The 14,487-nt window shown below is 39.8% G+C and overlaps 1 protein-coding gene across 1 annotated transcript in view; it reads left to right on the forward strand.

Annotated features, from left to right (window-relative positions):
* LOC124044481 overlaps positions 1-14,487 on the forward strand; it is a 192,066-nt gene that overhangs the window by 152,900 nt on the left and 24,679 nt on the right. The window contains exon 2 of the mRNA XM_046364110.1: positions 11,355-11,504. Within this exon, the coding sequence (XP_046220066.1) occupies positions 11,355-11,504 (150 nt within the window). The remainder of the gene's footprint in view (positions 1-11,354; positions 11,505-14,487) is intronic.

Here is a 14,487-nt window from a genome sequence, read left to right on the forward strand (position 1 = left end):
TATGTAAATCATTATCTCTGACATGGATTCTGTTGCTTTGTAAATCATTATCTCTGACATGGATTCTGTTGCTATGTAAATCATTATCTCTGACATGGATTCTGTTGCTATGTAAATCATTATCTCTGACATGGATTCTGTTGCTATGTAAATCGTTATCTCTGACATGGATTCTGTTGCTATGTAAATCGTTATCTCTGACATGGATTCTGTTGCTATGTAAATCGTTATCTCTGACATGGATTCTGTTGCTATGTAAATCGTTATCTCTGACATGGATTCTGTTGCTATGTAAATCAATATCTCTGACATGGATTCTGTTGCTATGTAAATCATTATCTCTGTCATGGATTCTGTTGCTATGTAAATCATTATCTCTGACATGGATTCTGTTGCAATGTTTTTTTCTCGTTGGAGGCTTCTCCCGTTCAGAGGGAAAATGTAGCATTTTGTGCAGGAGCTGTATTTAAAACGGTCTCTTCCAGGACAATGTGGACCAACCAGTGTGGACCAACCAGTGTGGACCAACCAGTGTGGACCAACCAATGTGGACCAACCAATGTGGACCAACCGGTGTGGACCAACCGGTGTGGACCAACTGGTGTGGACCAACCGGTGTGGACCAACCAATGTGGACCAACCGGTGTGGACCAATCAGTGTGGACCAACCAATGTGGACCAACCAATGTGGATCAACCGGTGTGGACCAACCAGTGTGGACCAACCAATGTGGACCAACCAATGTGGACCAACCAGTGTGGACCAACCAATGTGGATCAACCAATGTGGACCAACCGGTGATTACCAACCAATGTGGACCAACCAGTGTGGACCAACCAGTGTGGACCAACCAATGTGGATCAACCAATGTGGACCAACCGGTGATTACCAACCAATGTGGACCAACCGGTGTGGACCAACCGGTGATTACCAACCAATGTGGACCAACCGGTGATTACCAACCGGTGTGGACCAACCGGTGTGGACCAACCAGACTTCTGATGCAACACATGTTTGCTGGCAGAGGACCGTAGGGAAAGAAGTGGCTACTCTTATTAACAAACAGATGAATAACTTGCACAATCCCCCGGGGAAAGCACACCGCCTGTCATCTCCTTCTCTACTTCACAGGATGCCGTTCCGATGTGTTGAGAATATCACCGCCATGTCAACTCTGATTGACTGAATGGCCAATGCCTTCCGGTGACCTCTGGTGACCTTACCCCAAAGAAGTTTCCGCCCTGGAAAATGGGGTAGGACCATCATTTAGTGGATCATGCTGTCACCCTTCCTACTGCCCAACCATGGAAGCACTTCACCCTTAGAGGAGGGAAGCGGCCCGTGGCGAGTAGGGGCTTCTTTGGCATTGGGAACCAACGACATAAATCCAGTTGTCAAACAGCTTCACCCCCTCCTGGCTTCGGAGTTTCCTGTGCTATCGTCCCCTTTCCTGACTCCTTCCTAGCGGGATTTGCCTCAGATTCTGCCTTAGGCACGGATCATCGGGCCTCTAGGGTGGCTGACGCGTGGGCTCCTCCATCAGCCACAATGGGTTTTGCGGCCGGTACTCGTAACATAACAACATAATAATACAAAAATATCCATGTCACATGTTATTGATACAGACGGGTAATAGTAACCTAACCAAATAATCCATTATGTATATATCCAGGTTCCTTGTTATTGATACAGACGGGTAATAGTAACCTAACCAAATAATCCATAAAATAAGGTTCTTGTTATTGATACATAATAGTAATAACCAAATAATCCATAATGTATATATCCAGGTTCCTTGTTATTGATACAGACGGGTAATAGTAACCTAACCAAATAATCCATTATGTATATATCCAGGTTCCTTGTTATTGATACAGACGGGTAATAGTAACCTAACCAAATAATCCATAATGTATATATCCAGGTTCCTTGTTATTGATACAGGGTGGGACTTCTTGACAAAAGCAATGTGCCTACTTCACACCTCATTCAAAGGCAGGGCCGGCAGGGTAGCCTAGTGGTTAGAGCATTGGACTAGTAACCGGAAGGTTGCAAGTTCAAATCCCCTGTCGTTCTGCCCCTGAACAGGCAGTTAACCCACTGTTCCTAGACCAGTTAACTCACTGTTCCTAGGCCATCATTGAAAATAAGAATTTGTTCTTAACTGACTTGCCTAGTAGTAAATAAATAAAAAATAAATGTTCTGTCTTTCCCGTTCACCCTCTGAATGGCACACAATCCATGTCTCAGCTGTCTCAAAGCTATACAGTCCTTCTTTAACCCTTCATCTACACTGATTAAAGTGGATTTAACTAGGGACATTAATAAGGGATCATAGCTTTCACCTGGATTCACCTGGTCAGTCTATGTCAAGGAAAGAGCAGGTGTTCTCAATGTTTTGTACACTCAGTATGTATTCAGGTAACATGTTGTTGTTATGGGCCGGTACTTGTAACCTAACCGAAGAATCCAATATATTGAGGTTACTTGTTATTGAGTGCCTTTGATGCAATGCTAATCCACATTTACACCACCTATCCATTAGGAGCAGTAGCAGTTAGTAGTAACTGGTAATAGTTTAACAGTTTATCTCTGCGTGAAGCAGGTCAATCAAGATCACTTGTTTGGTGGTCTGGTATATATATTTATATATAATACCTAGTGCATTAGTGCAGGGCATTTTCACAGCTTACCGGCTCTTTTGAATGCTTGGTGCGCTCACAGACACACACACACAGAGAGACACACACACACACACAGAGAGAGACACACACACACACACAGAGAGACACACACACACACACAGAGAGAGACACACACACACACACACAGAGAGACACACACACACACACACACAGAGACACACACACACAGAGAGAGACACATGCACGCAGGCACGCACGCACACACAGAGAGAGACACACACACGCACGCACACACAGAGAGAGACACACACACACACACACAGAGAGAGACACACACACACACACACAGAGAGAGACACACACACACACACAGAGAGACACACACACACACACACGCACGCACGCACACACAGAGAGAGACACACACACGCACGCACACAGAGAGAGAGACACACACACACAGAGAGACACACACACGCACGCACGCACACACAGAGAGAGACACACACACGCACGCACACACAGAGAGAGACACAACACACACACACAGAGACACACACACAAAGAGAGACACACACACAGAGACACACCCACAAAGACAGAGAGACACACACACACAGAGAGAGACAGACACACAGAGAGACACACACAAAGACAGAGACACACACACACACACACCCCATTACATCTCTCTGGGTCTGTAATGGGCTGTGATATCAGCGTAAAGTGGTGAGGTCCATGTCGGGACTGACCCCACACAATAGCCTGAGTGGGTTCTCTCCCCCCGTTAATGACAATATTATCGCACAGCAATTTGAGGCACTTTGGCTCCCCCCGAACTGATTGAGGGGGGGGGGGTAATAGCACCACGAAGCCTCTTCAGTTCAGATATGAGCCAACTGGACAAAATAGTCAGGATGAGATGTGATAGTTTAAAAGCAGAGGGTTTGAATCTGAACACTGTCCCAAATATAGTAACCCGTAGTAGGGCTCTTGTTACAAGTAAGCGCAGTGTGCACAGGGAACAGGGAGCCATTTTGGACACAAGACCCATGGCTATCCAATGAAAGTTCAGCTCGAGGTTAAACTGTTTCAGCTGTTTGAAGTTGAATCGTATCGCTGTGTGAAAACGCACCATTGAATTACATTTCAGGAAATAATATCATGAGAAGCCCTATTGTCCACCAGGTGTTCAGGTTTTTAGTTTATTTTCTATTTCGCCGCGGTGTCATTTTATCCTTTGAGGAGGATCTATTGCAAAAGCTTCATTTTTTGATTGTGATTTTTCACATCAGCGCTAAGAATGAGATATAGAGATATATAATATACAAGAATGAGATATAGAGATATATAATATATAAGAATGAGATATAGAGATATATAAGAATGAGATATAGAGATATATAATATACAAGAATGAGATATAGAGATATATAAGAATGAGATATAGAGATATATAATATATAAGAATGAGATATAGAGATATATAATATATACGAATGAGATATAGAGATATATAATATATACGAATGAGATATAGAGATATATAATATATAAGAATGAGATATAGAGATATATAATATATACGAATGAGATATAGAGATATATACGAATGAGATATAGAGATATATAATATATAAGAATGAGATATAGAGATATATACGAATGAGATATAGAGATATATAATATATAAGAATGAGATATAGAGATATATAAGAATGAGATATAGAGATATATAATATATAAGAATGAGATATAGAGATATATAATATATACGAATGAGATATAGAGATATATACGAATGAGATATAGAGATATAGAGATATATACGAATGAGATATAGAGATATATAATATACAAGAATGAGATATAGAGATATATGATATATAAGAATGAGATATAGAGATATATAATATACAAGAATGAGATATAGAGATATATAATATATACGAATGAGATATAGATATATATATAATATACAAGAATGAGATATAGAGATATATAATATATAAGAATGAGATATAGAGATATATAATATATACGAATGAGATATAGAGATATATAATATATACGAATGAGATATAAGAATGAGATATAGAGATATATAATATATAAGAATGAGATATAGAGATATATAATATATAAGAATGAGATATAGAGATATATAATATAATGAGATATAGAGATATAAGAATGAGATATAGAGATATATAACAATGAGATATAGAGATATATAATATATAAGAATGAGATATAGAGATATATAATATACAAGAATGAGATATAGGGATATATAATATATAAGAATGAGATATAGAGATATATAATATATAAGAATGAGATATAGAGATATATAATATATAAGAATGAGATATAGAGATATATAATATATAAGAATGAGATATAGAGATATATAAGAATGAGATATAGAGATATATAATATATAAGAATGAGATAATATATAAGAATGAGATATAGAGATATATAATATATAAGAATGAGATATAGAGATATATAAGAATGAGATATAGAGATATATAATATATAAGAATGAGATATAGAGATATATAAGAATGAGATATAGAGATATATAATATATAAGAATGAGATATAGAGATATATAAGAATGAGATATAGAGATATATAATATATAAGAATGAGATATAGAGATATATAATATACAAGAATGAGATATAGAGATATATAATATATAAGAATGAGATATAGAGATATATAATATATAAGAATGAGATATAGAGATATATATATATAATGAGATATAAGATATATAAGAATGAGATATAGAGATATATAATATATAAGAATGAGATATAGAGATATATAAGAATGAGATATAGAGATATATAATATATAAGAATGAGATATAGAGATATATAATATATAAGAATGAGATATAGAGATATATAATATATAAGAATGAGATATAGAGATATATAAGAATGAGATATAGAGATATATAATATATAAGAATGAGATATAGAGATATATAATATATAAGAATGAGATATAGAGATATATAAGACTGAGATATAGAGATATATAATATATAAGAATGAGATATAGAGATATATAATATATAAGAATGAGATATAGAGATATATAATATATAAGAATGAGATATAGAGATATATAATATATAAGAATGAGATATAGAGATATATAATATATAAGAATGAGATATAGAGATATATAAGAATGAGATATAGAGATATATAAGAATGAGATATAGAGATATATAATATATAAGAATGAGATATAGAGATATATAAGAATGAGATATAGAGATATATAAGAATGAGATATAGAGATATATAAGAATGAGATATAGAGATATATAATATATAAGAATGAGATATAGAGATATATAATATATAAGAATGAGATATAGAGATATATAAGAATGAGATATAGAGATATATAAGAATGAGATATAGAGATATATAATATACAAGAATGAGATATAGAGATATATAATATATAAGACTGAGATATAGAGATATATAATATATAAGAATGAGATATAGAGATATATAATATATAAGACTGAGATATAGAGATATATAATATATAAGACTGAGATATAGAGATATATAATATATAAGACTGAGATATAGAGATATATAATATATAAGAATGAGATATAGAGATATATAAGAATGAGATATAGAGATATATAATATATAAGAATGAGATATAGAGATATATAATATATAAGAATGAGATATAGAGATATATAATATATAAGAATGAGATATAGAGATATATAAGAATGAGATATAGAGATATATAATATATAAGAATGAGATATAGAGATATATAATATATAAGAATGAGATATAGGGATATATAATATATAAGAATGAGATATAGAGATATATAAGAATGAGATATAGAGATATATAATATATAAGAATGAGATATAGAGATATATAATATACAAGAATGAGATATAGGGATATATAATATATAAGAATGAGATATAGAGATATATAATATATAAGAATGAGATATAGAGATATATAATATATAAGAATGAGATATAGGGATATATAATATATAAGAATGAGATATAGAGATATATAATATATAAGAATGAGATATAAATGAAGTGAATAAATGAATAAAGTGTAAATAGATTAAAATTCTGAACGGTGTTAGTTTCTTCTTCTCTTGCCACGGGGATGTTTGAACAGGACACCTTTTGGGAATAGGAAGTTTAATACTTATCGCTATCCAACAGAGCTTTCAATGTACGAGTTTCCATATACCCTGAGAGTGAGATAAATTAGATTTGAAATATGATCTGTACCCTAGTGAAAGTAGTCTCATCCCCCATTTAGCTGTAAATCAATATTTAATACAGAATAATAAAATGAGAAAATGAGGATCTATATGAATTCGGGGGTTTTCAAGGAGCATTATATTGAAGGACCACAAACATCCCTCGCTGCAAAATATGTAAATAAATCAAGAGGACGTGAATAATGTGTCTGTTATTAAATCTGTGGGTAAATAACATGCATCATAGTGTCATCTGTTTCTGTCTGAATTAAGCATCTGGTATAGCGTAGTAGAATAATATTGTCTTACCCAGAACACACCAATCACAGACATGTTGTCTCAGACCACACCAATCACAGACATGTTGTCTCAGACCACACCAATCACAGACATGTTGTCTCAGACCACACCAATCACAGACATGTTGTCTCAGACCAGACCAATCATAGACATGTTGTCTCAGACCACACCAATCACAGACATGTTGTCTCAGACCAGACCAATCACAGACATGTTGTCTCAGACCACACCAATCACAGACATGTTGTCTCAGACCACACCAATCACAGACATGTTGTCTCAGACCACACCAATCACAGACATGTTGTCTCAGACCACACCAATCACAGACATGTTGTCTTACCTAGACCACACCAATCACAGACACGTTGTCTCAGACCAGACCAATCACAGACATGTTGTCTTACCTAGACCACACCAATCACAGACATGTTGTCTCAGACCACACCAATCACAGACATGTTGCCTCAGACCAGACCAATCACAGACATGTTGTCTCAGACCACACCAATCACAGACATGTTGCCTCAGACCAGACCAATCACAGACATGTTGCCTCAGACCACACCAATCACAGACATGTTGTCTCAGACCACACCAATCACAGACATGTTGTCTCAGACCACACCAATCACAGACATGTTGTCTCACCTAGACCACACCAATCACAGACATGTTGTCTCAGACCACACCAATCACAGACATGTTGTCTCAGACCAGACCAATCACAGACATGTTGTCTCAGACCACACCAATCACAGACATGTTGTCTCAGACCACACCAATCACAGACATGTTGTCTCACAACACACCAATCACAGACATGTTGTCTCACCTAGACCACACCAATCACAGACATGTTGTCTCAGACCACACCAATCACAGACATGTTGTCTCAGACCACACCAATCACAGACATGTTGTCTCACAACACACCAATCACAGACATGTTGTCTCACCTAGACCACACCAATCACAGACATGTTGTCTCAGACCAGACCAATCATAGACATGTTGTCTCAGACCACACCAATCACAGACATGTTGTCTCAGACCAGACCAATCACAGACATGTTGTCTCAGACCACACCAATCACAGACATGTTGTCTCAGACCACACCAATCACAGACATGTTGTCTCAGACCACACCAATCACAGACATGTTGTCTCAGACCACACCAATCACAGACATGTTGTCTTACCTAGACCACACCAATCACAGACACGTTGTCTCAGACCAGACCAATCACAGACATGTTGTCTTACCTAGACCACACCAATCACAGACATGTTGTCTCAGACCACACCAATCACAGACATGTTGCCCAGACAGACCAATCACAGACATGTTGTCTCAGACCACACCAATCACAGACATGTTGCCTCAGACCAGACCAATCACAGACATGTTGTCTCAGACCACACCAATCACAGACATGTTGTCTCAGACCACACCAATCACAGACACTCAGACCACACCAATCACAGACATGTTGTCTCACCTAGACCACACCAATCACAGACATGTTGTCTCAGACCACACCAATCACAGACATGTTGTCTCAGACCAGACCAATCACAGACATGTTGTCTCAGACCACACCAATCACAGACATGTTGTCTCAGACCACACCAATCACAGACATGTTGTCTCACAACACACCAATCACAGACATGTTGTCTCACCTAGACCACACCAATCACAGACATGTTGTCTCAGACCACACCAATCACAGACATGTTGTCTCAGACCACACCAATCACAGACATGTTGTCTCACAACACACCAATCACAGACATGTTGTCTCACCTAGACCACACCAATCACAGACATGTTGTCTCAGACCACACCAATCACAGACATGTTGTCTCAGACCACACCAATCACAGACATGTTGTCTCACAACACACCAATCACAGACATGTTGTCTCAGACCACACCAATCACAGACATGTTGTCTCACAACACACCAATCACAGACATGTTGTCTCACCTAGACCACACCAATCACAGACATGTTGTCTCAGACCACACCAATCACAGACATGTTGTCTCAGACCACACCAATCACAGACATGTTGTCTCAGACCACACCAATCACAGACATGTTGTCTGCATGCATTACAAGACTGCTGGGGGAGGGGGGGTACGCCATCTAAACGAGCATGTTCAGTGTTGTCAACAATGTCTATACGGTATGCTACAGGGAAACAGTGTATATGAGCTATATTTTGGGGAAATTGACACTGTACATAGTCCATTTTTTCCTTAGCACACTTCAACCTACTTCCCCAACACAGAACCCAAACCGGCTGCGCGTGTGCGTCATCGTGCGCCATCGTGCACACGTTTATTTTGTCCCCCGACACCAAACGCGATCACTACACGCAGCTTAACATATCCAAACAAACTTGACACTGAGTTCATATAGAGTTTGATTCACTCCCTGACACTGAGCTGAGATAGTTTGATTCACTCCCTGACACTGAGCTGAAATAGTTTGATTCCCTCCCTGACACTGAGCTGAGATAGAGTTTGATTCCCTCCCTGACACTGAGCTGAGATAGTTTGATTCTCTCCCTGACACTGAGCTGAGATAGATTGATTCCCTCCCTGACACTGAGTTCATATAGAGTTTGATTCCCTCCCTGACACTGAGCTGAGATAGATTGATTCTCTCCCTGACACTGAGCTGAGATAGATTGATTCCCTCCCTGACACTGAGTTGATATAGAGTTTGATTCCCTCCCTGACACTGAGCTGAGATAGATTGATTCCCTCCCTGACACTGAGTTGATATATAGTTTGATTCCCTCCCTGACACTGAGCTGAGATAGATTGATTCCCTCCCTGACACTGAGTTCAAATAGAGTTTGATTCCCTCCCTGACACTGAGTTCAAAAAGAGTTTGATTCCCTCCCTGACACTGAGTTGATATAGAGTTTGATTCCCTCCCTGACACTGAGCTGATATAGTTTGATTCCCTCCCTGACACTGAGTTCAAATAGAGTTTGATTCCATCCCTGACACTGATTTCAAATAGAGTTTGATTCCCTCCCTGACACTGAGCTGAAATAGTTTGATTCCCTCCCTGACACTGAGCTGAGATAGAGTTTGATTCCCTCCCTGACACTGAGCTGAGATAGTTTGATTCTCTCCCTGACACTGAGCTGAGATAGATTGATTCCCTCCCTGACACTGAGTTCATATAATTTGATTCCGTCCCTGACACTGAGCTGATATAGAGTTTGATTCCCTCCCTGACACTGAGCTGAGATAGTTTGATTCACTCCCTGACACTGAGCTGAAATAGTTTGATTCCCTCCCTGACACTGAGCTGAAATAGTTTGATTCCCTCCCTGACACTGAGTTCAAATAGAGTTTGATTCCCTCCCTGACACTGAGCTGATATAGAGTTTGATTCCCTCCCTGACACTGAGTTGATATAGTTTGATTCCCTCCCTGACACTGAGTTCAAATAGAGTTTGATTCCCTCCCTGACACTGAGTTCAAGTAGAGTTTGATTCCCTCCCTGACACTGAGTTGATATAGAGTTTGATTCCCTCCCTGACACTGAGCTGATATAGTTTGATTCCCTCCCTGACACTGAGTTCAAATAGAGTTTGATTCCATCCCTGACACTGATTTCAAATAGAGTTTGATTCCCTCCCTGACACTGAGTTGAAATAGTTTGATTCCCTCCCTGACACTGAGTTGATATAATTTGATTCCGTCCCTGACACTGAGCTGATATAGAGTTTGATTCCCTCCCTGACACTGAGCTGAAATAGTTTGATGCTGTTGTTGACACTGAGCTGTTGTTTGATTCCCTCCTGACACTGAGCTGAGATAGAGTTTGATTCCCTCCCTGACACTGAGCTGAGATAGTTTGATTCCCTCCCTGACACTGAGCTGAGATAGAGTTTGATTCCCTCCCTGACACTGAGCTGAGATAGTTTGATTCACTCCCTGACACTGAGCTGAAATAGTTTGATTCCCTCCCTGACACTGAGCTGATATAGTTTGATTCCCTCCCTGACACTGAGCTGAGATAGTTTGATTCCCTCCCTGACAGAGGTGGTGTTGTCCTTGTTGTTTCTTCCAGGACTACGCGGAGAAGGAGAGGACGTCGACCATGGCCAAAGCCTTGGAGGACCTGAAGGCCAACTTCTACTGTGATCTGTGTGACAAGCAGTACTACAAGCATCAGGAGTTTGACAACCACATTAACTCTTATGACCATGCTCACAAACAGGTAATGGGTCAGACTCACACACACACACACACACACACACACACACACACACACACACACACACACACACACACACACACACACACACACACACACACACACACACACACACACACACGCACACACACACGCACGCGCCACACGCACACACACACGCACACGCACGCCCGCACACACGCACACGCACGCCCGCACACACGCACACGCACGCATGCAGAAGTGTTCATGGACGAATGGGGAAAAACTGTGTGGCTACATATGTACTGTAACTAGCGACTACCATTCATTGGTTCAGTAGATATGTACTGTAACTAGCGACTACCATTCATTGGTTCAGTAGATATGTACTGTAACTAGTGACTACCATTCATTGGTTCAGTAGATATGTACTGTAGCTAGTGACTAGCACTCATTGGTTCAGTAGATATGTACTGTAGCTAGTGACTACCACTCATTGGTTCAGTAGATATGTACTGTACCTAGTGACTAGCACTCATTGGTTCAGTAGATATGTACTGTACGTAGTGACTAGCACTCATTGGTCCAGTAGTCCTGTTTGTGCTAGTGACTACCACTCATTGGTTCAGTAGATATGTACTGTACCTATGAAATGGCCTTGCTGCTCTTGTTGCTGTTACTGTTGTTGCTGTTAGCTGTTGGACTTTGGCTGTTTGTGCTGTTGTTGGCTGTTGTTGTTGTTGTTGTTTGTGTTGTTGTTGGCTGTTGTTGTTGTTGTTTGTGCTGTTGTTGGCTGTAGTTGTTGTTGTTGTTTGTGCTGTTGTTGGCTGTTGTTGTTGTTTGTGCTGTTGTTGGCTGTTGTTGTTGTTGTTGTTTGTGCTGTTGTTGGCTGTTGTTGTTGTTGTTGTTTGTGCTGTTGTTGGCTGTTGTTGTTGTTGTTGTTTGTGCTGTTGTTGGCTGTTGTTGTTGTTGTTGTTTGTGCTGTTGTTGGCTGTGGTTTTTTATTGTTGTTGTTTGTGCTGTTTTATTGTTGCTGTTGTCTGTTGTTGTTGTTGGGTCTTGGCTGTTGGCCGTTGGCCGTTCTCAGTTGCTATTGCTTTTGTTCCTGTTCCTGTTCCTGTTGCTGTTGCTGTTGCTGTTCCTGTTCCTGTTCCTGTTGCTGTTGCTGTTGCTGTTGCTGTTCCTGTTCCTGTTCCTGTTCCTGTTGCTGTTGCTGTTGCTGTTCCTGTTGCTTTTGTTGTTGTTGTTGTTGTTGTTGTTTACTGAGCCAGAGGTAAATCTTCTTCTAATCTTCGACGTGATATAAGTCTACACTGAGTATCGATGAACAGTGAGTTGTTTGATTTGATGCATTTAGAACCCTTCCCTTTCTGCCAGTTCTATATGCAATCTGAATAGTGTACCTATTGAACTGCCCAAGAGGAGCCATTTCATTGGATAAAGCTTGATTGTCATACATTTGACAATACACTGCTGAAGTCTCAGCAAACCATTTAACAGAAAACAACTGAACACTGTCGGTTCTGTTTCCTTTTCATATATTTGTAGACGACAGTGTTGTTGTTTTTGTACTCAATATTGGATAATGTTCCCTAAAAGGGAACTGACGCTAACCGTTAAATAGGCTGTAATTCCTCCACTAGTCCTGCTTTCCGACGTGTTCTGACTCCGTAATTCCTCCACTAGTCCTGCTTTCTGACGTGTTCTGACTCCGTAATTCCTCCACTAGTCCTGCTTTCTGACGTGTTCTGACTCCGTAATTCCTCCACTAGTCCTGCTTTCTGACGTGTTCTGACTCCGTAATTCCTCCACTAGTCCTGCTTTCTGACGTGTTCTGACTGTAATTCCTCCACTAGTCCTGCTTTCTGACGTGTTCTGACTCCGTAATTCCTCCACTAGTCCTGCTTTCCGACGTGTTCTGACTCCGTAATTCCTCCACTAGTCCTGCTTTCTGACGTGTTCTGACTCCGTTGCTCTGGACTCGCACAGCACCTGAAAGCTAAAAGTCTCCTGGGTCGGTGCTGTGGACACCAGGGGCTCAGTCAACTATTGAAGCATCTACCAACCCCCCCCCCCCCCCAAACCCCCACCCCCCCACTATTGAATGTAGCCAGTGTGAGAGAAATGAACGCATGGATTTCTGGGGGATTTAGATAGAACCCCCTACATGCCAACACATGCAGGAAAGTGCTTTCACACACACACACACACACACACACACACACACACACACACACACACACACACACACACACACACACACACACACACACACACACACACACACACACACACACACACACACCCCCCTCTGCTAGACTGGGTCCATCGACTGGTTACTACACAGCCAGTATATAATAGACCGCATCTACGTTTCTGCTTTGGTCCAGCCACATTCATCACACTATTAGGAACCGCACAGCCAATGTCACACGGCCTCCTCCCAGAGGCTTGTGGAGATTACAATGCCCTGCAGAAAATATACAACCCTGCTTGGATGTTCAGTTCTGTTGTTCTGTTGTTCTGTTGTTCTGTTGTTCTGTTCTTCAGTTCTTCTGTTCTTCTGCTGTTCTGTTCTTCTGTTCTTCAGTGCTTCTGTTGTTCTGTTCTTCTGTTCTTCAGTTCTTCTGTTCTTCTGTTCTTCTGTTCTTCTGTTCTTCTGTTCTTCAGTTCTTCTGTTCTTCAGTTCTTCTGTTCTTCAGTTCTTCAGTTCTTCTGTTCTTCTGTTCTTCTGTTCTTCAGTTCTTCTGCTGTTCTGTTCTTCTGTTCTTCAGTTCTTCTGTTCTTCTGTTCTTCTGTTCTTCAGTTCTTCTGCTGTTCTGTTCTTCTGTTCTTCAGTTCTTCTGTTGTTCTGTTCTGTTGTTCTGTTCTGTTGTTCATTTCAGATGTTCAGTTGTTCTGTTGTTCATTTCAGATGTTCAGTTGTTCTGTTGTTTAGTTCAGTTGTTCTGTTGTTTAGTTCAGTTGTTCTGTTGTTCTGTTGTTTAGTTCAGTTGTTCTGTTGTTTAGTTCAGTTGTTCTGTTG

Source organism: Oncorhynchus gorbuscha, linkage group LG09 (assembly GCF_021184085.1).
Source record: "Oncorhynchus gorbuscha isolate QuinsamMale2020 ecotype Even-year linkage group LG09, OgorEven_v1.0, whole genome shotgun sequence".
NCBI lineage: Eukaryota > Metazoa > Chordata > Actinopteri > Salmoniformes > Salmonidae > Oncorhynchus > Oncorhynchus gorbuscha.